This window comes from Chelon labrosus (assembly GCF_963514085.1).
Source record: "Chelon labrosus genome assembly, chromosome: 22".
Taxonomy (NCBI): domain Eukaryota; kingdom Metazoa; phylum Chordata; class Actinopteri; order Mugiliformes; family Mugilidae; genus Chelon; species Chelon labrosus.
The window spans coordinates 6,934,852-6,958,966 of NC_140355.1; the positions used below are offsets into that span (position 1 = coordinate 6,934,852).

Genomic DNA, 24,115 nt, shown 5'->3' on the forward strand with positions numbered 1-24,115 from the left:
AACAAGGGCCTGGGTTTACCTTATCTGAGACGGAAGCACGAGGAGGGTTGAAAAGTGAAGCATTTCACTTCTCTTTTATTTGACCCCGTCTATGTGTGTGCTGGACTTTCAGGACTCGAGAAATAACATTTTGGTTTGAGGTATGTGGCTGTCTTTCATTTGTTTTCAGACACTGGAATAAATGTTGGATGTCCGGTACTGTTGTGGACTAAGATCACAAAGCGGCTCATGTTTTTAAAAATTCAAAAATTTCAGGCCTAATCATTTCTGCTTCACAGTAACTCAGTCATTTCATATGTGAGTGGAAAAAGAATGAATACATGTGAAACATACTGACCTAAGGCTTTGGGCTTACTACTGCTTCCATTCCGGAAGCTCATGTGAACTAGGCGACAACAGACTGTAGGGGTGAAAACATTTCCTGTTCTCTTTGTCCCACTGAAGAAACTATTACCCTCTCAGATGCTGTAAAAAATACAAATACGTAATGAATGTGGCATTGTATCAACGGCTGATGATTAATGATAGATTGATAAGTACGCCATCGGCCAGGGTCCTATCACTGTCTTAATCTTTATCGACCCTGGTGCAAAGGGTTGAGAAAGGAGTGGCTAGATGTCTTTACAGCTTCGGAAAACTCTGGTATACTATATTTAAGTTTAGGGTTAGGGCTAATGTTAATAACAACTCGGTTAAATGACATGCTACCTTAAAACGCACAGAATCGTTGGTTAAACAAGTGTATATATTGTGGCCGTAAGAGCAAACCTGCTCTTCTGTTACCTGTATTATCTATTTCCTGCCATCATTTGAAAGAGGCCTTATCATTGAGAGATGTTGCTTACATGTCACAAAAGCGAGTTTCTTGGGCCATGGCTAGTGCATCTGGAAGCACTTTATGCTTTTTCTGTATGTTTTTACGTTGCTACTGATAGCGAAAGTCGCTTCAGCGAGCCTGTTAGATTCACAAATCACACCACAAAATCTTTAAGGCTTAGTCAAGGCTCATTATTTCTTTGCTTTATTTTAATGCTTTGCTTCTCTCAGTGTCACTTTGATGACAGTCAGCCTCATATACATATATATTCTACTTTTGCTCCACTAAATCTTGAAGATTTATATATACATTGCCATGTGTATGCACTTTTCTCCAGGTGTAAAAATATGGAGAAGCTGAGCTAAAGATGGGATCGGTAGCGTCATTCTTTCGCCAGCTGTGTGGCGAGAAGAAACAGATAGGTGAGATCTGATGCATGCAACCTTAACATTATATGTTCAGCAGCTGTATTCCTTTAGCAATTTTATTTATTCTAACATTACATTAGTGACATACACAGTATGTTTCCAAATATTACTGAACTGATAGAACTAATAGTACGGTGCACAGCAGTTAATCATATATATAATCATATATCGTAATTCCTCTCTTGCTCCTAAACTTTTTTTTTTTTTCAGAGGAGGAGAGACACTTGCGGGCTAATGACAGACATTTCAACCTCTCTTACAAATATGCTGTGAGTAATAGAACAATTTTTCACGCATACTCTTCGGATAGCATGAATGAAAAAAGAGCCTTCTAGCGTTCCCATCATTGCAGTAACGTGATGTGTTGCCATGTGTTGCCCTTATTAGTTTAAACATCATGTGGATTCATATTAAACTACACTGTCCTTTACTTCAGAACAATGCCATCAAGACCTCCAAATACAACATTATCACCTTCCTGCCGCTTAACCTCTTTGAGCAGTTCAGGAGGCTTGCTAACGCCTACTTCCTCTTCCTCCTTTGCCTTCAGGTACACTTTATTTTCTCTCATAATATTATTGTGCCATAAATGTCAGCATGAATTTGTTGGGGTGCTGGGTTTTAGCTTTTAGCCAGTTTTGGTGTATGTGCTGATGTGAGGGCACCATGGACTGTATAAATATGGACAACGTGACGCCACTTTCTTGCGTTGGCCAGACTGACTCTGCTATCCCGGGCATTCGGGCGGCGCCATCTTGCGAGTTTGGAGCCAGAGTCTGCGCAGTAGGGAGCGGTTGGCATTGCAACTGGTGGTCGCCATTATGTCACATCCTGTTTCTATGGCGTCAAATAGCTAAAACAAAACTTATACAAAACAAATGACACTTGAACATGCATCAACATTATATCACGTACCTAAAATGACAGAAACCATCCTTGAAAAAAAATTATTTGACGTGTATTTTAGTGTTTTTGCTAACATGGAGGAGGTGGCACTTATGACCTATACTGCAGCCAGCCACCAGGGGGAGCTCTACTTGCTTTGGCTTCACTTTTGAGGAGCAGGTCCACCATCCATCTTTATACAGTCTATGAAGGGCACAGGGGCATCGGCCCCTGAACAAATCAGTGTTCTGTCTTTTCCCAACAAAAGCCAAAGCCTTAAAGTGTGTGTGTGTTTATGTGTGTGTCGACAGTTAATTCCTCAAGTCTCCTCTCTCTCCTGGTTCACCACGGCCGTGCCTCTGCTTTTGGTGCTGTCTATATCTGCAGTTAAAGATGCCAACGATGACATAGTAAGCTGAGTAACTGTTCAATAACTCAAGTTGAAGTCACGGTCAGTATTATAAGGATCTAAAATCAACGTCTTCACTTGTTTCAACTGCGTAGAACAGACACAAAAGCGACAATCAAGTGAATAACCGCATGGTGGATGTCCTCATCGATGGAGAGTCAGTTCTTTAACATGAGTATTACACAGTGTAGAACTGTAAAGTATACATTGTAAATGGGATTTTACACATCTGTATATAACAATATAGTTTGTGTAACCTGTGTTTTCCATCTAACAGACTGAAAAAAGAAAAATGGATGAATGTCCAGGTTGGGGACATTGTCAAACTGGGGAGTAATGAGTTTGTCACAGTAAGTATGGAGATGGTACAATGTAGATGGCGGTGGTTTTTATGAATGAAGAGGGTTGTAAAGGTTTTCTGCACTTACTATCTTATTTAATCACTTAGGCAGATCTGCTGTTGCTGTCCAGCAGTGAGCCCTTGAATCTGGTCTACGTGGAAACAGCAGAATTAGATGGGTGAGTGCACAGTACTGTGTGTGTGTGTGCGTGCGTGTGTGTGTGTGTGTGTGTGTGTGTGGGTGACACGAGATGTCTCACACTGTCTTGGATATCCCTTCAGTCGCATCTCTCTCATGCATTCTTGGTCTCCCCCAGTGAAACCAATCTGAAGGTGAAACAGGCCCTGACCGCAACTGGAGATATGGGAGACAGCATCGAGACACTGGCCAGCTTCAAGGGTGAGAGGCCGAACCGAGTACCATTCTAGGAAAGAAAAGAATAATGTGGTAATGTGGGAATATGACGCAAATCAAACGACACAGAGATTTGGAGCAACATTTGGACAATCCAACAATTCGAAGCACACAGATGACCTAGATGTTTGTTATGAACTTAGTAGAAACTGCAAAAAAAGATAGGAATATGTTGCCCTTTTATTACATTTACATTTTTTTTAATTTATTCTTTAAAGTATTTTTTTTTTAGATTAGTTATATTTTGTCTTTTTTACTACCATTTCTTTTTTTTTTTTTAAAAAAGGAAAAAATCAAGACTATTTAATTCTCCATCATTTACACGGTACTATACTATGAGACAATTTTTTTCATCCTCCATGTCTGTTTTTTCTCTGTTAGAAATGTTAAAATCAAACGTTAGGCTGTTATACCATGGTGTACTTTCAGAGAGCTGTTGTATTAAAAGTGTATACTTACTAGGCAACCATCAGTTTGCCATCTGGATACACCTTTTAATACTATATCATAAATATCACACATTATAATAAACAGTTAAACATACATTTTTTTTAAATTTGACGCCTTGCTGACGCCGACCTCATGTGTCTCAGGTGAAGTAAGATGTGAGCCGCCCAACAACCGTCTAGACAAATTCAAGGGCACCCTGACTTTGAACGAGCAAACCTACTCTTTGGACAACGACAAAGTCCTGCTCAGAGGATGCACCCTCAGGAACACTGAGTGGTGCTTCGGCCTGGTCATCTTTGGAGGTAAACCCTTTGCGCCATCTCCACCGCTCCCCACCAGCTCACTCTGTACGCTCTATGGTGCTGTGAATAAATGAGGTCAACTCGGTCCATTCATTTATCCTGATAAAGTTGGGTAAATTGCGGGTCAGTTTGAGGCGAATCGGTCAGAAATGGAAGGGCCCTGCAGAGGGTGACCATGCGACACACAGTACACCTGTGGAACAAAACCTGGACAAATGGTTGCGTCTTTGCCTTTTGTGAACTTTGACTGTTTCCTCTTTAGCAAACTGTCAGTCTACATACATTAAGCATTTCACTAGCAAACTTTGGAATTTGAGTGATTTTGGAAAAGGCATTAGCCAGCGTCAGTCCTTGGTTTTGGGCGTCCCAGGCAAAGACGTATGTACACTATTCCTCCAGTCCAAACTGGCGAAAGATTTGTCTTTCCAAACAGTCTCTGCGACCGCTGAAAACTTCTTCTGCGTAACTGTCACTGTATTGAAACTCTACAGGTCCTGACACCAAGCTAATGCAGAACAGTGGAAAGACTACATTCAAACGGACAAGCATCGATCATCTGATGAATGTCGTGGTGTTGTGTGTGAGTGTTTCCAAGTGAATACAATACTAATTGTTTATTTATTTACTATTACTTTTTTTTTTTTTTTTTTTTAAAAAGCTTTTTGTGGTGTAGATTTGTTTTTCAACTGATTGTTCTTCCAGATCTTCGGTTTCCTGGCGTCTATGTGCACCGTTCTGGCCATCGGCAATGCAATCTGGGAAATGAAGCAGGGATCTGCGTTCACGGTGTTTCTTCCTCGTGAATCCGGTGTTGATGCTGGTCTCTCGTCCTTCCTCACCTTCTGGTCCTACATCATCGTCCTCAACACAGTGGTGCCCATCTCTCTCTACGTCAGGTACGTTTGAGCACAGAAAGGCAACGAAATCAGAATCTGACTCAGTGTTTTTTTCATATTTTTCACATGCATTCACATTCTTACGCGCTTGTGCTTCCACATCAGCGTGGAGATCATTCGCCTGGGGAACAGCTTCTTCATAGACTGGGATAGGAAGATGTATTATCCTAAGAACGACACTCCAGCCCAGGCGAGGACCACCACCCTCAATGAGGAGCTGGGGCAAATTAAATACATCTTCAGCGACAAAACCGGCACTCTGACACAGAACATTATGACTTTCAACAAGTGCACCATTAACGGAAAAGCGTATGGTGAGCGGCTTTGTTTAAATACTGCAGGTCTGAAATGGACACGCAAGCTTGTGTTGGATCATTGACTGAAATATGTTTTGTTCAGGGGAGCTGTTTGACTTTGCTGGACAAAGGGTGGAAATAACAGAGGTGAGAGGAGTACGCTAACACGTGATAGTATTTTTCTTTGGATTCATATGGTCCAACTTTGTTACATCATGTTTCTTAATTATTCCTCACAGAAAACTGAGAAGGTGGACTTCTCCTGGAACCGGCTGGCGGATCCAAAGTTCATCTTTCATGACCACAGTCTGATGGAGACAGTGAGAGAGGGAAACCCAGAGGCTCAGGACTTCTTCCGCTTGCTGGCTCTGTGCCACACTGTCATGCCCGAGGAAAAGAAAGAGGGTGAGGATCCTCTGATTGGATACCAGTTTTACTATGTGGCAGTTGTTTTCAGGTGGAAAATGACATCGCAGCTCCAGTGATCAAACAGGTTTTATGTGGCTGTTTGAAATCCATATTGAGAACGCTCTAAGCCATACAGATTCCTCCTATTTTCATCCCTCTCATCACCGTTTCTACCTGGCAGGGGAACTCTTCTACCAGGCTCAGTCTCCGGACGAGGGCGCTCTAGTGACCGCAGCAAGAAACTTCGGGTTTGTTTTCCGCTCACGCACACCAGAGACCATCACTGTCATGGAGATGGGCAGACAGGTCATCTACGAGCTTCTGGCTGTTCTGGACTTCAATAATGTACGAAAGAGGATGTCGGTAATAGGTGAGAGAAAGGGATGTTTCAGTCACCACAGCTTCTTATCTGAGGAACCACTTCAAGACGTATTAATCTGCTGCCCTCGTGCGTTTGATCCCTGTTCTAATCATATGGTTGAGCTGGCATACTAAATGTCTCCGCCTCAATCATCAGTGTCTGCTAAAATATTCACATTCAACTCTCCATGTATACGTGTAAAACTGACATATACAGTACGTCAAAACTCCTGACTCCCGTTGTGACTTCCAGTACGTCAACCAGACGGCAAACTGACTCTGTACTGCAAAGGAGCAGACACAATCATCTATGAACGGCTGCACCCCTCCTGCAACAAACTGAAGGGCGTTACCAGTGGCCACCTCAGTGTGAGTGGAGCAGTTTTTGCGACGGCTGCACCAGCATTTTGGTGCATATCTTTCCGTGCATTTGAAAATCACAGATTTCTGAATCAAAAACAGGAGTATGCAGGCGACGGCCTCCGTACACTGGTCCTGGCTTCCAAGGACTTAGACGAGACGTACATGGAGGACTGGATGCAGCGCCACCACGAGGCCAGCGTCACCATGGACGACAGAGAGGAAAGACTTGATGAACTTTATGAAGAGATAGAGAAGGATATGACGGTTTGTCCACCTGTTGAATATTTTGACTGACCATTGTTTTAACATCATTTATTTTCAAGGAATGGGTTTCCTTCAGAATTTTGCTTTAAACAACGTCACTTTAAATCGCCCCGGGATTTGTTTTTTTTTAGTTGTTGGGAGCTACAGCTGTGGAGGACAAGTTGCAAGACGGTGTGCCACAGACCATTGAGCAACTGGCTAAAGCTGACATCAAAATCTGGGTATTGACGGGGGACAAACAAGGTTAGTATCACTGCACATTTGCGTCAAAATCACGTTCAATCTATTGTCATGTTCTCCCATTATTAATGTTGACGTGTCAGTAACCTGGAGTGAGGTTCCAAGGGTTCATGTCACACCTCCTCCGAGAGTCTGAGGAAACGAATGTTCGGATCATTTTTCCAGAATACACCACGGTAACTGTGAATGCTGCTCTCTCACGAACAGAAACCGCAGAGAATATTGGCTACTCCTGCAACATGCTACGAGAAGAGATGAAGGAGGTTTTCGTCGTGGCAGCCAATACAGCTGAAGAAGTCAGACAGGAGCTACAGTAAGTCAGCCAGAAACAAACGACTGCAGAGCGCTGGTCACCAAGTATGTCGCGGCTGTCATTTTTATAACAGTGAAGGTGAAGCTCTCAAAATTGTATCGAGCTTACTTTTTAATGTTTCCAAAAAAATAATTTTTAAACAAAATCTTGTAAAAATTGTCTTGTAATGGCTTTATACATTATGTAAATTTAAAAAGGTGAGACTAATCCCAGGGAAGACATCAGTATCTTCAGTGATTCTTATAATTTTAACTTTTAACAGAGGCATTGCGCTTTGGGGTTGTCTCTATGGCATTATGTCCAACTGTTTCATTCTTAAATAATATCCCAGGAACTTAATTTCTTCAAATGTGGATCAACGGATTAGAGTTTGGTGGAGAAAAACATGTGTTTGCCCAGACCTCACGTGTTCATCTTGACAAATTCAGACGTCTAATAGGATAAAATGCCATCCCCACATGTGTATCTGTCTGAACAGACTCATATACACATGTGAACTGTAATCTTAGCCTAGTTAGGTGGTCATTTTGAGCACTTTTCTAAGATAACCTGTACAAAGGAAACACTTGGTGGCTTCTGTATTTCATAAGTTTGGAAATGTTAACGTTTGCCCAGTTACATAGGGTAGATTAATTCAAAGTTTAAACCTTTGCCAACGTCTTTGATTTATTTTCCAAAGCTTTGCCTTGTCCTTGCTTAGTTGTGGTTGCTACTCTGACATTGAACAATCAGTCTTTAGGAGCAGTGTTTAGTGATTAGTATAATAATTCATCTAATACATAAATCTAAATTATGAAAAGGAAACATAGTGGCAAATAGCGTGTGTTTTTTTGAGAAGAAAGAGGGGAGGAGGCCTTTAAAAGGGCAACTGAAAGAAGCATCTGTTTACTGTCAACAAGTGATTAAGAGTTGGACTGCAGATAAAAGTTTATAATTAAACTCCATAAACTGCTTTAGCCCTGGTGGCCTTAAGTTATTTGTCTCTATCCGGTTTGGAGAAAAAAAAATAATAATAAATTCCCCAAGTTAGTAAATACATTCTTAGCTTTTTATTCAGTCACGCTAATTCTGTTTTCAGAGACGCGCGAAGGAAAATGTGTCCAGGTGCAGCAGAGGAGCCGACTGTGATCAAAAGTCGTGCAGGCCTGTTCTGGCTTGAGAAGACGAAGACTATGCAGGACGAGAAAGTGGACGGAGAATACGGCCTGATTATAAATGGGCACAGTTTGGTGAGACGGGCTTTTTTAGGCACATTGTTATTTCTGGTAGCTGCTGAACTGACAAGAAGAGCGTTGTCCTCATTGTCTCGTCCTCATACAATGTGTCCTCAATCCAGAAAAAAAGAACTCCTGCTAGTTGTCCTGTTTAAAGTTACCCGGTGGAGCTAAATCAAATAATGTCAGTGTAACAATCCTGCACTTAATCCCTCTTCATGTTTAGTTTATGTTCAACTGTATGATCATTTTTTCTTTTTGGGACACTTGACCCAAAATGATGACCTGTATTTCCTTCTTCCTTTTTCTCTACAGGCCTTTGCCCTGGAGAAGGGCCTGGACCTAGAGCTGCTGAGGACAGCGTGCATGTGTCAGACAGTGATCTGCTGCAGGGTCACCCCTCTGCAGAAGGCCCAGGTGGTCAAGCTGGTCAAGAAATACAAGCAGGCCGTCACTCTTGCCATTGGAGATGGGGCCAACGATGTCAGCATGATCAAGGGTAAGCTCAGCTCAGCTCAGCTCAGGCACTAACTCACAGGGATGCATGCAACAGCCGTGGAATATTCACCGTTTCTCATGATTTGTCTTCTCCGTCCGTCAGCCGCTCACATCGGTGTGGGTATCAGTGGTCAGGAGGGGATGCAGGCGGTCCTCTCCAGCGACTTCTCCTTCGCCCAGTTCCGTTACCTTCAGCGCCTCCTGCTGGTGCACGGTCGCTGGTCGTACCTACGCATGTGCAAGTTCCTACAATATTTTTTTTACAAGAACTTCACCTTCACCTTCGTGCATTTCTGGTACGCCTTCTTTTGCGGCTTCTCTGCACAGGTGAGGGACAAGTATTGGAATTGCATAATGCATATTACATTTTTGACTGTATACTTGCAGCTAAGAAGTTCATCTCTTTTTCATTCACAGACTGTGTATGACGAGTGGTTCATTACCATGTACAACATGGTTTACACAGCTCTACCTGTCCTTGGCTTGAGTCTCTTTGACCAGGTATAAATTAAGGGAAAAATTAGTCACGTTTAATCTCATATAATCTCGCACCTTGCAGCCTTTATCCTCTGGACTTTCTTATCTCTTTCTGCGATCCACTATCTCTGCAGGATGTAAATGACCGCTGGAGTTTCCAGTATCCTCAGCTCTACTGTCCGGGCCAGCTGAACATGTACTTCAGTAAGAAAGCCTTTGTGCGCTGTGTGTTGCACAGCTGCTACAGCTCCCTAGTCCTCTTCTTTATCCCGTGGGCTGCCATGCAAGACACGGTCAGAGATGACGGCAAAGACGTCTCAGACTATCAGTCCTTTGCTTTATTGGCGCAGACCTGTCTGCTCATCGTGATGAACACGCAGGTGAGGAATCATACCTGTGAGGAAATAGTTTTTGAAAATGTCTACAGAGAGCAGTAGGGCTCTATGGAAGTTTTGGGTTTGCAGGATTTGGTCATTTCATACTAAATCATGCGTCTCATGTGTGCATTTTTCAGCTGTGTTTCGACACCCACTATTGGACAGCAGTGAACCAGTTTTTTGTGTGGGGCAGCCTGGCGGCCTATTTTGCCATCACGTTCACCATGTACAGCAACGGCATGTTCCTCATCTTCACCTCCGCTTTCCCCTTTGTCGGTGAGCAGAATATACTTACTTCTGGGGCGAGGTCATTAGTGCCTCTTGCTGTCCTGTTGAAAATATAATATTGATTTTTTAGCGAGACAGTCAAATATTCACAGGGTGATGCGGTTTGCAATCCCTTAATCTTAATCCTTTACTTCAGTTTACAGTATATTACTATAAGGTCCAATGTTTTTGGGATTTCAGGCACAGCAAGAAACTCTTTGAACCAGCCAAATGTGTGGCTCACCATATTCCTGACCTCCCTCCTCTGTATTCTGCCTGTGGTGGCTTTCCGCTTCATTCTATTGCAGCTTCGTCCCACCATCAATGACAAGGTAAAGCAAAGCATTATAGAAGGACCCTGTTTATGCATGGAAATGAACGAGCAGCTGTATCCACAGCAAGAAGTGAACACTGAAGTTCCTGCTTCTCCTCCCTAGGTGAGATACAAGGTGCGTAAGGAGGCCCTGCCGCCACCTGCCCCTCGCCGACGGCCCGTCAGGCGCGTCAGCACCCGGAAGTCAGGCTACGCCTTCTCCCACTCCCAGGGCTACGGCGATCTGGTGACATCTCGGAAGTTCCTCCTGAAACGAGCCCTGAGGACAAAACCGGTCATGTTCTCACCAACGGACTCTCCCCTGGCTCAGAACCAGCCGCAGCACTACCGCACCATAGCTGAGGAGCCGGCGGAGTCAAAGAATGTTAGCTGGGAGGTATGAAGCGACAATGAAGCCACGGCAGAGTGGATATCTGAGAAGGGGTTTTTTTGTTTGTGTTTTAGAGTCACTACCTTTCATGTCCTACAGGCTGCAGGCTGCTATCTAAAACCTTCTATCTATCTAAAACAGGGTCCCGGGCCAAACAGGATTAACATTTTTTGAACAGTCTAGTACTGACAATGATTTAACCAGAAATATTGAATTTGAGTGCGACAGCTTTTCCACAGTAAAATAAATAATATTGGATTCAAAATGTTAACATCGAGCAAAATAAGCCACTACATTACATATTTGGGGTTGATAAGGCGATGCTGCTTGTCTCTTGTGCTGCTGTTCCCTCCTCACCCTGACACAACAGGTCACCCCCACCCGCATTCATTCATCCATCATGTTCCGAAAACCGTTTTCCAGTGGTCAGTGTGTCTGGTTTCAGGTCTCATGCTGTCGCAATCCGCAATCCGCAAAACAGCGTGGAGATTGTCACTGGTGATGCGGCATTAGTATCGAGTGTGTACTAATAAAAGGCCTTTATTTTAAGACCACCATACGCATGTTAAGCTCTGATGGGCCACATAAAATCATGTGGGTGGCCTCGAGTTTGACACATCTGATCTAAAACCTTCTATCTATCTAAACCCTTCTACTAAATAGAAGGTGACCTTTTTAACCCAGGTTTCAGTTAATTGGATTCAGCATGTGCATTTGCCACCCTCAAAGTGAACATTTAATTGTCTTAACTGTGTTATTTGCCAGTTTTTGAGAACCATTTCTGTAATATGAGTGACAAGTGCTGTAAAAAAAAAAACTGTATAACTAAACATGAATGAAACATTTCTGTTTATTTTTTACTGTAAGTAAAGTAAGTTAATAGTTGACGCTCAAATTTCAGAAGCCAACTTTAAAAGGTGATGTATTGAACACGCTATCTGATCGTGTGTATTTGATCCAACAAATAAAGGTGGAAGGTTCACCTCCTTTATATTAAACATGAAACAATTTTACAAGCAGCCTGACAGGTATAAGTGTTTGTGATAAGCAGTGAGAACTGGCCATAGATACTGTAGTAGTTTTTAATGAGTTCAAACATGCTAAAAACATTAAGTACAATGAGATTAATTTTGCCTCTTGCACACCATTCTTTCTTTTTTTTTACAATGTTTGTTGTGAGGTAAATTAAAAATTTTAAATTTAAACTTGTCTGAGGTAAAACTGTGATTTCCGTTGATATCTATGATCATCTTTTTTTCCTCTGTTGGAATTTATTGTTTACATGAAGATTTTTGGACTTTTTTGTTTCGTTATTGTCGTCCCGTGTTAATAATCTGTTTTTTAATTTAATGTTCAGACGCTCATGAAGGTATAGCTTGACCTGACACCCCGACGGTAACAGTGTTTTTAAAGTACAGCCAGGGGTCAGTGTCGTTTCTGTAGCTGTGTCGCGCCAGGGGGCCACAGCAGACCATCGTGTGGCTCATTACATCCTGAATGTTTACGTTCTAACGTACCACACTGAAAAATATGACACGAGCTAGAAGCTGTACGAAATTTTAAAATGAATTTGTCACATTTTTTTTTGCGTGGCGGATCATCTGTGAATAAAACCAACTCGCAAACTTGTGCTTTGCTTGCTTTTTTTAAAATTTAAAATAAATTGCATTGCCTTCAAGATTACTGAAACCCACTCCACTGTATAATGCATACTGTAGATTAACTGAAACATGCATACAGGCACGCTCCTTTACTTTTCGTTTCAAGGAGCTCAGAGTCACCAGAATCCGTTAGAAGGACTAAAATGTTTGTGCGTATTGTAAATATTTCATAACCTGACCCCATTTTGATGCCTTAACCAGGAATTTTTTATTTTTTATTTTTACATTATGCATGCAGCTGTGTGCACATTCACTCTATTTCTCTCGCTGCTTATCTCCCTCACACTCTCTCTCCCTCACACTGCTCATGCACGCTGTGCTTTACATCTGCAGACGTGCTCAAGCTGCATTCAGCCCACCACTGCAGTGTCCTCTGGGACGGGCGAGCGATGACCTCACTGATGGAGGGGCTGTCCCGGTGTGGCACAGATCCAGAAGCAAGCTTTTCAGTTTGCATTCTGATCCACGAGAAAGAGAAACAGGTTGCTGTATATGACACTAAACGGCCTTGTGGGGAAATGAGAAACTGCGCAGAATTGCACAGAAAATGTATGAACGTTGGCTCGATACAGTTTTTTTAAAAGAATGGAAAGTACTAATGGCATCACTCAGCTCAAATGGCTCACATCTCCTCCATTTTAACCCTCACATGTTGGTGCTTCCCTTATGGTCATGCAGCGCAGTCAGCATGCTCGGCAGTCTCCAGTGAAGGTCACTGCATGATCCCACAGTGTAGAGAAGGAATGAGCGCTGGCATGTTGTATAAATAGCCTGTGTGTGTGGTACACCCTTACCATGACATAGCATATTGATTTCTCTTGGCCTTTTTATATTTTTTACACTATTTAAGATTGTATTACAGATTGCCAACTAGAATGCCGTATATATTACAATTTTCCACAACCAAGCCAGAAGCCAGGGTAGAATTAGTGGTGATGAAGCACTAAATCTTTTTACGCTATTAATATTTACTGTGACGCCAATAGCCAGCAGTTTGATTAAAAATAGCTCCATTAGCAACCTGGAATGAACAAAGAAAATGAACAAGAAGACAATGAAAAGTAGTGGAAGCAGAGTGAGGATTTATAATTAGATTGCTCTAATACATTGAGGCAAAGTCACGGGAATGTTCAAATGAACACAGACACCCACAGAGATACGTGGCTATTTGTGACGTGATCGCACAATCCACCTGGGTCGAAGTTCAAGTGGAAAGCAGGAGCAGCAGCCCCGGTCGTGCCGGTTGGCTTCTGTAAGAGGAGACAGCAGAAAGAGAATTTCACACTTGGCAGTCCAACTTGGACTGAGGATCACTTTGTGTTGTGGCCTGCCAGGCGACAGTGTCCTGCCCTGTGGAGAGAACAACCTGAAAATGTCTGTCACATTCAACTCTTCTGATCAGAGGAGGGCCTTTCTGGTGGTAATACTCAGCTCCAGATCGGTTTATTTACACCGTTCTGCTTTTCAGTCAAGCAGACAATACAAAATGTCGTGATCCCCAAAAGAACGCCCTTTATGATTTGCTCCTGGCTTTTTGCTGGGCACTGCAGGGTGTCTAACAACCACGTTTTAGCAAAACTTAAAAGGCAGAGTGCTGTGCTGAGCATGCTCCTGCACCCAAGAGGATTAAACGTTTAACTTTAACTATATGCTATGACATGCTCTCTCTTCTCTTCCTCTCCCTGTGTGCACGTCTTTCTGTGTCTGCGGCCGTGGCTGTCTCACCTGCTCCCACTCAACCTAGCCGTCACAGCTGAGTCTCATCATTTCATCACCTTATGCAGTTCTTAAACCCTGGATCCTGCAGACATTTTCTTCTTCTACCTCAACTGGTTGCTATACTTTAGGCTGCTGCTCTAGTTCTTGTAGTCCATCCTGTTTTCTCACCATTTTCTCTTTGTGTTTACTTTCCTAAGTATGACAAGCCAGTCCTAAATCAGCTTGTCAGCTTAAACGCTCTGTGAGCTTTCCTGGGCTTCACAGCGACACTTTTGTGCATGCCAGGGTTGGTTGTGGTGAAATAAGTCACCACATCTAATGGAAATTTGACAGGGGTTTCTGTTGATTTTAGTCGTTTGTCAATCCACAGGTAGCTGAACAATTTGAAAAATAAGTTACCTGAGTCACTATAGGTAGTCTGAAGACCACAAGAATGTTGAAATGGAATCATGGGAAAAAAATTCAAACCAGAAAAACTATGTACAATAGAGCAAGAAATGTAGTGCAGGTCAGCTTCTTTAAATGTCACAAAAGGTTTAGTGACATAGTAACCTTCTTCCTGGAACAGGCCCCTGACACAGATAATGAATCTTTTTATGGCCTTTCTTTTGTAACACAGTTATCTTTTTACTACCTTAACAGGCCGTACTGTGCAAAACTCTGCAAACATAAACTAGCTATACTCATACTCATACTTCTTCAAAAAGTTTTTTTCACAGTTTTTTTGCAGTGCTACAAAAGTAGATAAAACCACCCTCAACACTGACTGAATACGGACCCAGAGCACATGACTATGTCACAATAGGACACGACGGGAACATCTGAATAATCATTTCAGGGTGCTGATTTGAAGGCTTTGTTCACTCTGGACGCTCTAAATCTGTATGTGAAGAAACTGACGGTGCGCAGTTTCCACATCAGACCGATGACTCAGTGTTAAGACTTGGTGCCTTAACAGAGATCAAACATTGACTTAATGGCGGCTTAACTGTTTAGACCTTTGATAAATGGTGTGCTCCTGTGTGTACGCGTGCATATATGAGATAGAGCGAGGCAGAAAGGGGGAGTTTTCTGTAAGCAGAGCGTGAACGGTGTCAGATGTAAGCGTCTAAATAAGGGATTACCTTCCACCTCAGAAAGTGCACACAGTCCCAACTGACACATTAGCACCGGCGAGGGAGGGTGCTGCATGTACACGGGACAAAATCAACACGCGTGACCCAAGAGATCATGTGAGATCATTTTTTCCCCCATGTTGAATCCATTTTCATCTGCTCCCATTTTAGGTGAATCAAACATTATTAATACACAGCTAGAGTGGTTAACTTAGTTAGTCCACTGGTTTACATCAGCACTGTTCAGCGCCAGTCCCTTGCCTCAATATAACGTCATGTTTGTTTGGCTCTGTGCTCCGGGCAAACAGGTAAAAGTTCCCTGAACTTGTGTTTTGAAATAGAAAAGTCAGCAGAGATCACGTGCCTTACAGCTGGGCAGAGTCCTATTGACCCCATTTGATCAAATGAGTCCCTGAGGCCTTGTATTGCTAATACAAGCACGGTGTTTCGATCCTTGAGGGGACCTCCCCATTAATATTAGTCACTTTGGAATGAAAGGCTCTTCCAAATATGGAACCACAGTAGGTGTCACGTTTCACAGATGGCCATGTTAACATGTAGATGGCACACAGTAGCAGGTTGACACTGGACCGTGTTAGCTCAATGGATTTGTGCGTTCTTTTTTTTATTACAGGGTTGCAATTTATTTCTCTCAAGCCTTCTTTTTCGTTAAACTCTGTGTGCCTTTGTGCATCATTACCGTGCATGGCTTGCTCTGAATTTGCTGAACTGCCAGTGAACCATTAACATCTCATTAAAAATGATTAAAAAAACAACATTCTTTTGGATGGTTTTATCGTTTTTGAATGACCTCTTAAAAACCTCCCCACTCTCTGCAGTGCAGATGAATAATTTACACATCTGCCTAAAAAGCTGCACTTTTTTTTTTTTTTTTTTGCCCGCGTATTTGTGAGAGTGTACTGGTTCCTGAACTGGAAGATAAAGAGCGCTTCTTTTTCTTCTCAGATACACCACAGTCATCTTCAGCACTGAGCTGAGTGGAGCTGACAAGCTGGCACGAAAAGACGCCCGCTAATGATGCTCTCCCTGCATGGGCCACCTCTCAGCAAGCTGGACACGAAACAAGGTCACAGTCGCAGGTTTTGGTTTGAGAAACAGAAATATAAAGAAAAGAAGATTTAGGTATTAGTTCAAAGACTTTTTTTTTTTCTTTTTTTAGAGCATCACCTCACAGGACCTCTAAAGTCTGTCAGCTGCAACAGTAAATAATTTGCAGACAGTGAAGCACATCATTTGTCACATGCTGGAGATCGACAAATGGAGTTTAACCTCACTAGTGCTTTAAAAGCATCCAACAGTGCCACAAAGAAGCTTGAGTAAAATGTGAAGTTTAGTGGCAGTAGTTGAATTAAATGATGCAACAGATAATCAGCACAAAACTACAAATCTTCCAACGAAGTGATAAAAAATTTAGGTCAGGAAAAACAGATTTCTCTTGTGTATCGATTGGATCTATGGCTGTGCTTCACGTAACTGAGGTAACTGAAAATGAACGCTTACATTATCATTGAAGGAAAAAGAAAAACACAAATATTCAACATATTCACTCGTGTGAGAGTCATAGTCCCAGCTTTGAGAGACTCAGAAGATTAGTTTATTCAGTAACATCCAAGAGTAAAGTTATCATCACAATATTGCATATTAAGATACCAGACACAGAGAATATAGTCTACACCAACTGAGAAGTGAAACCAATTAACTAACTAAAAAAAAAAAACGGTAATTCATTAAAGAAGATCACGGCCTTCAAAGACACTTTCTGATGCGTTGCGATACATTAATAGAAAATGATGTTTAAAAGGCACATTCATAGAACAACAGTGGGGCGATCTTGCATGCACAGACGCCCCCGAGATAAAAGCAGCATCAAAGTTACGACTCTATCACAGTTTAGTGGTTAACACATTAGAGTACCTGATGAAACACCAGTCGTACAGTATACAGAACAATTATTGCTTTAATTATTGCTGTCGTAAAAGTGAACAATGTGCATTTATACTCATAGACCGTTTGGGGAGTATTCGAGCAGCATACGGACAGTATTATAATAATAATAATAATAATAAGTCTCCAAAAAAAGTCTCCACTGGTACATATTAAAAACTTGCATTAAAACACCTGCTTTCAAGAGGGTGCAGTTTGCATAATCAAAGATACTGCCACGAGGAAAAAAAAAAAAGGAAGACATTTTATGTAACACTGCCTTTTGATGGCAATCTCTCCAGTTCCCTGAAAGGTCCATTTAATCGCAGGCTAGTAGAAGGCAGTCGTCAGAGGAAAAGTCCCATCAGATAACCGTTTCATCTCTGTCAGAGTCTGTTTGACATTTATGCAGTGTCATCAACATACGGTATCTAGGATTAAACTGGGCTAAATATGGTGGAAAATAAAAGATTTTTATAAATCTGTGACTAAACTAACGAAACTAAACACATGCTGATATGTGGCAAGGCAAAAAAACAATTGTTTAACTTATTGCTACTTCTATAAAATAAAAAAAAACTTTTGATCATTTCTTTTATCAGATAAACACTCTAGAAGTCGAAGGAATTAAATTTACTAGTACATGAAATAGAGAAAAGCATAAAGGAAATGCTTACATTTCAAAATATGTTCTTTTCTCTGCTTTTTGCTTGAAAAAATACTTGAACAAATGTCCAAAATTCTCAAAACAATCACTGAAACAATGGTTATTATATCTTAAGATATGAAAAATGTTTCTTAAAACCAAATTTAGCCCAGTTTCAACGTCAGACCTCCTTAAATATTTCGACCCCCAAATTAACACAATGATACTTTGTAGAATTTACTGACGAACAAATAAATTCGACTTTACCTGGTCCAGTTTCCAGTCCCACCACAGCTTACTGTTTATTCCACTTTCAGTCTTCCTGTAACCTTCAGCCTTTTCCTTTTAATACCTTCTTACAGCGTTCCCCACCATTTATGCACCAGCAGCTCATCTCCATAGCCTGTATCCAGGAGGCGGTTGCCGCACTCCTCCCAGCGACAAACCTCGCCCTTGTCCACCACTACGAACTTCCACTCCACATGGCTCTCTGCAGGCAGGCAGACCACGGTGGCCCAGTGCCCATCCTTGTCTCTCTCCAGCGGGATGAACTCCTTCCAGTTCCCGAGTTCCTGCTGGTTCCCCGTGATGGCTACCTTCTGGTACGGCGACTGGGTGAGATAGTGGATGCGGAAGGTCACATTGACGTTCTGGGGCATGGGCTGTACTGCCACAACCTTTCTGTTACTTTCTGTGCTTTCATCAACGGTGGAGAGAGAATCGGCTTGTCTGACTTCAGCTGTTGGTGGGACATCTTTACAAGGAACATCTGGGAGAGAAGAGCTGTTTTGCTGCTCTTCAGTGGGAAGTGGGTCAGGTTTTGCTTCGTTTTGAGCAAGAGCTGGGACAGAAAGGTTCATCCAGGGAAGCATTTGGTAGTTACCATCTGTGATCCATTCATTATTGTCCATAGTTGCCTCCATGATACTGATTTCAGTCTTTTCAAATTCCTCTTCTTCCTCCTTCTCTGTTCCTTCCTTCTTCTCTTTAATTTCTGCAACCTTAACAGCGGTTTTGATATCGCTCTGCGTTTTCACCTTCTCCTTGATTTCTACAACCTCATCAACAGCTTTTACGTGTGTCTCCTTTTTCAACTCATCGGTTAAGGCAGTAACATTGTCCACCATCTGCGCCATGAACTGGTCCATCTCTCTGTGGTAACTATCTTCAACCGCATGGCCAAAAATGTCCTCATTGGTCATAAAAGACTGGTCATTAACCAAGTCTGTATTTTCACTGCGGGGTTGCTGCGAAAGACCTGATGTGCCGGCCCCAAAAGCCACACCTACTGAATCTTCATTAATCACAGACACGGGTACATCATCAGCAAAGAGACTGTCATGAATTTCGGATGGCACTTCAGACTGTGGATTGCAATCCATTAACGGGAGCACCACCTTTTCGGGGGTCATGTCAAACTCATCACCAGCGTCTTGCAAATCAGGGCTGACAGTCATGCTTGAAATCCCGCTCTCTTCACCAAGACCAGACGAGGACCAGGTCAGCTCAGTTTGCTCAAATGACAGCAAGTGAATATGACACATCTGAGGTTTAATGCTCTCAGTCGCGTCGGCAGTATCGGCGGTGGTAACCTCGGGGAAATCTGCATTATTCCGCAGTTGGTCGCTTTGTTTGTCTCGGAGGGAAGGCGATGTAGGATCACGTAGGTCTGTAGAGATCACAGATGCAGTAAAGCCAGCCTCATCACAAACAGGGACATCGGGAGTGGAATTAAGTCTTTCATTGCTCTCCATGCAGTTACTTTGTTGGTCAACACTTTCTTCAGCTGCAACTGTTTCACTCCCAAATTCCTCCTTAAGAGATGATGGGTCAGGGATAAGAATATTAAGACCCGTGCCTGTATCCAAAGTTGCGGCATTGTCGTCTTCTTTCATTTCGCTTTGTGCCACGGTGTCTGAGACTTCAGGTTTTGCATCAGCTGTTGTCCCAAATTGACTATCACCAACATTATCAGTCTTTTCTAGCTCGTTCAAACAAGGCAGAGGAGGGGCGAGCACCACATTCGGACTATGAATTTCCTCACCACAGGATGTTAGCATTTTCCCATTCACAACACCATCCTCTTGATTGCAGGTATGGCCATTTTCGTCGTGTTGTTCAGGCTGCAGTTTTTGCGTGTCAATCTGTTGCGGCTGGGTGTAGAATTCGACAGCTGTAAGGTTGTTCAATTGGCCTTCATCTTCTTCAGTCACTTCACCGATTCTACCACAGTCGTTATCCCAATCACCTTCCTGAATGGGCAGCATCACCTCATCCTTCACATCATCACATTGGTCCTGGTCATGATTTGTTTCTTCTCCTGGAGAGAGGCGATTACTGCTGCAAAAATCTGAGTAATCAATATTCTCTAGGTGGTAACTCTTTTCCTCAATTTCTACATCTTTGTCATTACAGACAATAGACACATCTTCGATAGGAATGACTGATAAGGGCTGTTCCAAGTTGGACTCCATATTGTTGGTATCTGGTGTGGTTTCATGGTCTTGCTGTCTGTCATCTCTATTTTCACTCACGAGAGCATTTTGTTCAAAGCCCACAGGACTATTTGAGACACACTCAACGTTTCCCTCCACTTGATTGGTTTTCTCATCTGAAACACCCTTGTCTGCTGTCACATTCTCACTTCCCTGGTATTTTGCTTGCAGAACCTAGAAAGATAAAAGGAAAGGTAATAACTTCAGGTCTAACTTCATCAGTCAGAGGATTGATCTTATGTCCGAGACGTAACATAAAATACCAGAGGGTATTGTACTACTGCCCTGTGCTTGAAACTAAAGACTGAATGAAAACTGATACAGAATGAGGACTCAATATAAAGATCCTTACAGAGCCAGGTCAGCTGTTTCCTCACTTCCAGTGTTTGTACTGAACCTAAGCTAACCCTTTCCTGGCTGTTTCTGCATGTGGCAGAGTACAAACATGAGACTGGTGGTGCCTTCAAATTAGGTCATGTTTACCATGTTCCCAAAAAGGGTCCAACACTGAAACTTGAAAGAGGTGAAATGGCGGAGGTCATGGAAGTTCAATTTTACCTGGTAGTTTTTGTTCTGTACCCTTACGGTTAGCCCAGGTGGCTTCCAGACACCAACAGTTGCCTAGCAGCAGTTCTAACAACTTACAGATGATGTAACCACTCGAAGTTTTTTGGGTACATGACTTCCAACGTCATTGTTACAAGCTCAGTTCCATTTGAGGCAGCACCTAGCTTAGCATCTATAGCTCAGCAATTATGTGAAGAAGCATATTTCCCAGGTATCAAACTATTCCTGTTAAGCGACAGTAATTGATTTTTGAGAAAGACAAACTGACACACATACATAATCAATTTTAAAACAGCTTAGGGTTAATGAACAAAAAGAGTGTAACCGTCTGTATTACCTTCTCTTCTTCTTTGGGGCTCTCATTGTAAACCAGCCCAGCCGTCACACAGCTGTCATGGTCCTCTTCAGCATCCATTATATCGTCATCCTTTAAAACCCCTTGGCGATCACCTTTGACATCCATCTGAGTATCACTTTGCAGACTCTGATTTGCCTCCTCTGTATATGCCTCTGCTTCTTTGTAACGGTCGTGCACAGCTGGAGCGTTGTCCTTGTTGCCTGGCACTGAGAAACTCTTAGGAGGACAGTGAGGAGGAGGTTTCTTGTCGGCAGCAGTGCGGCGATGCCTGATTTTAAGGTCACTCAGAATTTGACCAGCATCCTCCTTCACATCCGGTGAGACGTTATCACTCACATCTATAATGAGAGACATAAGACATGACTTACTTTTACCAGGACTGACATAATGCACAGCATGTAAAGATTATTTTTGATTAATTTCTACTTTACACTCTTTTATTTATGTGTGATCTGTAAGCTTTCATAGCTTGTGAAGCACACAAGATATAACACTCTAAATATGAGAGTGGTGAATGCTGCCTGCGGAAATTTGATTCAAATGTTAAATAAACATTCAATGGGATCAGAATATTTACTCAATGATCAGATACAAACACCAGGTGGGACATTTTTTCAGCGTTTGCACTGTATCCACCTTTGTACCTTTTTTTTCTGAAATGACTGAAATAGCTTTACTGTCAACATTTAAGGCTTCATTTGACCTGGCCAAAATCTCTCTTGCATAACGTTACTAGTCCATTCTGCAGTGTTTTGAATCCAAATTAAATAAATGATGATGAATATCAAATATTAAAAACGTGCATTTCAGTCTGCAGTAGTCTGCAGTGCTCAATTTAGAGCTTAAAAATAGAACTTTGCGATACTTAACCTAATGCAGCAAGTACGGCAGTATTATCAGGATGTCAGATGATGCTGGGATATTGTAACGCTCTTCTTTCTGGTGTGCATAAGAAAGCTATTGGACAGTTACAGCTTGTAGAGAATGCAGAATGCAATACATCCTATCTGATTATGTGACTGCTACATTGCGCAAAAAACGTGATTGTTCCTGGGTTAAAACTAAAAGTCACTGAGACAGCCTATTTGCAGTCTGCCTTACAGTCTTAGAAGCTCCAAATGGATTGATATAAGCAAATAAAATTACTAATCTTTTACTTTTGAGTTCTCCTGGAGGGTTTGATTCACTTGACCACATATCATCTTACTCTGTTCTTGTTGCTATTGGTTTACCATAACTGTCACTGGTGTCTGCTTCAGAACTTTGTGTTTCAGTTTAACTTTGTGAGTGAAATCTCCCACATAAACACATTTATTATTCAGCTATTAAAAATCACTGCCCCTCTGATTGTCAACTGATATTACTGGCATATTACTGTGCAGTAAAGTGTATCCAGCTCTTTTCTACATAAAAATGAGTAAAATCTTAATATGCAACAAAACCAGGAAGGCAGATATGATTAAATCAGTGCATAGTAAAGGCATACATTTCTGAATCCTGAGTCTTTCTATTTTTACCTGGTCTTTATTTATTTATTTGATTTATTTTTACTAATAGATCAGATATTTTAAGTTTTTCCTTTCTCCAAGTGACATTGGTTGATAATAATACACTGTGCTGTGGTCCTTAAAATATTATAGCCTATCATGTTTCTATGGTAATCCTCTGCAGTTCAAGTGTAGTCGAGCATGCTCAGTTTTGACGCTAGATTCATACTGTATGATACAGAATATTACTGATGTGAATTCCGACACCTGTAAACACCAGCAGCCTCTGGCCTGGTGACACTCGTGCACATTTTACCTGTTGACTCCGCGGGGCTCCTGGCGGACTCCTGATCCGTCTCAATCAGCGGCGCGTCTCCATCCTCTCCGGGGCTCTTGCCGTCACTCTCGGCGGCTCCGTACGTGGCCTTCCTCCGCTTCCCTCTCACGGTCCGGTAGATGACGAAGCCCGCCAGCACGGACACCACCGCTATGACGGCCAGAGCCACGGCGGGACCGTGGCGCCCGATCATGCAGAAGAGCGAGGCCAGGTCCATGCGCCTCTCCGCAGCCACGGCGTTCTTCGGCGACATCGCAGCCTCTGGTGAAAACAACAAGCCCCCGCGGTGGTGTGCTGTGGTGTGCTGTGCTGTGCTGTAGTGTAGTCTGTGCGAGCGAAGGCCCTGCTGCAGGATGTCGCTGCTGCGCTGTGGACTACGCGATCCCCTCCACTATTCAAAGTGTAGTGACCTGTCGCTGTGGCAGAGCTGTGAACGGCCGCAGGTGCGAGCTGCTCATTGGCTGACTGGATCACGGGACGAAGAATTCATTCATTAAAAAGGGAGATGGTCTTTGTTTTGGCAGTCGGAGCTCATGCAGTCGTTCCTTCATCGTTTGATGTTGGCGATGAATGTTGATTAGGTTTAGTACCAGTGAAAGACCCCGAAACCCCATTTGATTAGATGTCCCAATAGAAACCCTGCAACCTTTGACAAGAGTTATACTGATATTGTCTGAATGTATACGGCAGTGCATTTTAACTTTAACAGAAAAGTAATCAGCTGATGATGATCGACGTTTCTTACGTCAGTATAATGGGGGGGGGGGGGGGGGGGGGCATTGATCTTTACTCTGTGATATTATTATACTGGTGTAAATAACACTATTGGACACATATTACCACCGAACATACACGAATGTGTACAAAAAGAAGACTGAAACTAGAACAAAGTATCTCCAGTAACAAAATCCCAATTAGATTATTGATTGTGGAATGAGGAAAGGGACCGCGTTCATGGAACAGCGCTCCCACGTGGAGATCTGTAATAATTTAATAATTGATTAAAATGTTATTCCACTGACTAAATGTGCGCAATACTTGACGAAGACATTTTTCTCCTTCC

The 24,115-nt window shown here is 42.4% G+C and overlaps 2 protein-coding genes across 2 annotated transcripts; one reads left to right on the plus strand and one right to left on the minus strand.

Moving 5' to 3' along the window:
• Positions 1 to 1,492: 1,492 nt before the first annotated feature.
• Positions 1,493 to 10,735, plus strand: LOC311507876 (phospholipid-transporting ATPase ID-like; the record flags this gene model as incomplete). Its single annotated transcript, XM_084572415.1, has 24 exons — positions 1,493 to 1,795; positions 2,442 to 2,540; positions 2,635 to 2,696; positions 2,817 to 2,889; positions 2,988 to 3,058; positions 3,197 to 3,279; positions 3,888 to 4,046; positions 4,538 to 4,626; positions 4,749 to 4,942; positions 5,048 to 5,251; positions 5,414 to 5,643; positions 5,828 to 6,016; positions 6,260 to 6,375; positions 6,469 to 6,633; positions 6,765 to 6,876; positions 7,081 to 7,186; positions 8,265 to 8,415; positions 8,584 to 8,899; positions 9,002 to 9,225; positions 9,316 to 9,399; positions 9,510 to 9,755; positions 9,890 to 10,028; positions 10,221 to 10,351; positions 10,457 to 10,735. Exons 1-24 carry the CDS (start codon positions 1,643 to 1,645, stop codon positions 10,733 to 10,735), a joined length of 3,675 nt encoding a protein of 1,224 aa, XP_084428541.1. The 5' UTR covers positions 1,493 to 1,642.
• A 7,429-nt stretch (positions 10,736 to 18,164) lies between these two features.
• Positions 18,165 to 23,305, minus strand: stbd1 (starch binding domain 1; the record flags this gene model as incomplete). The annotated part of the gene is made up of 3 exons (XM_084572416.1): positions 18,165 to 20,477; positions 21,208 to 21,566; positions 23,032 to 23,305. 3 exons carry the CDS (start codon positions 23,303 to 23,305, stop codon positions 18,165 to 18,167), a joined length of 2,946 nt encoding a protein of 981 aa, XP_084428542.1.
• Between the last annotated feature and the right edge of the window lie 810 nt (positions 23,306 to 24,115).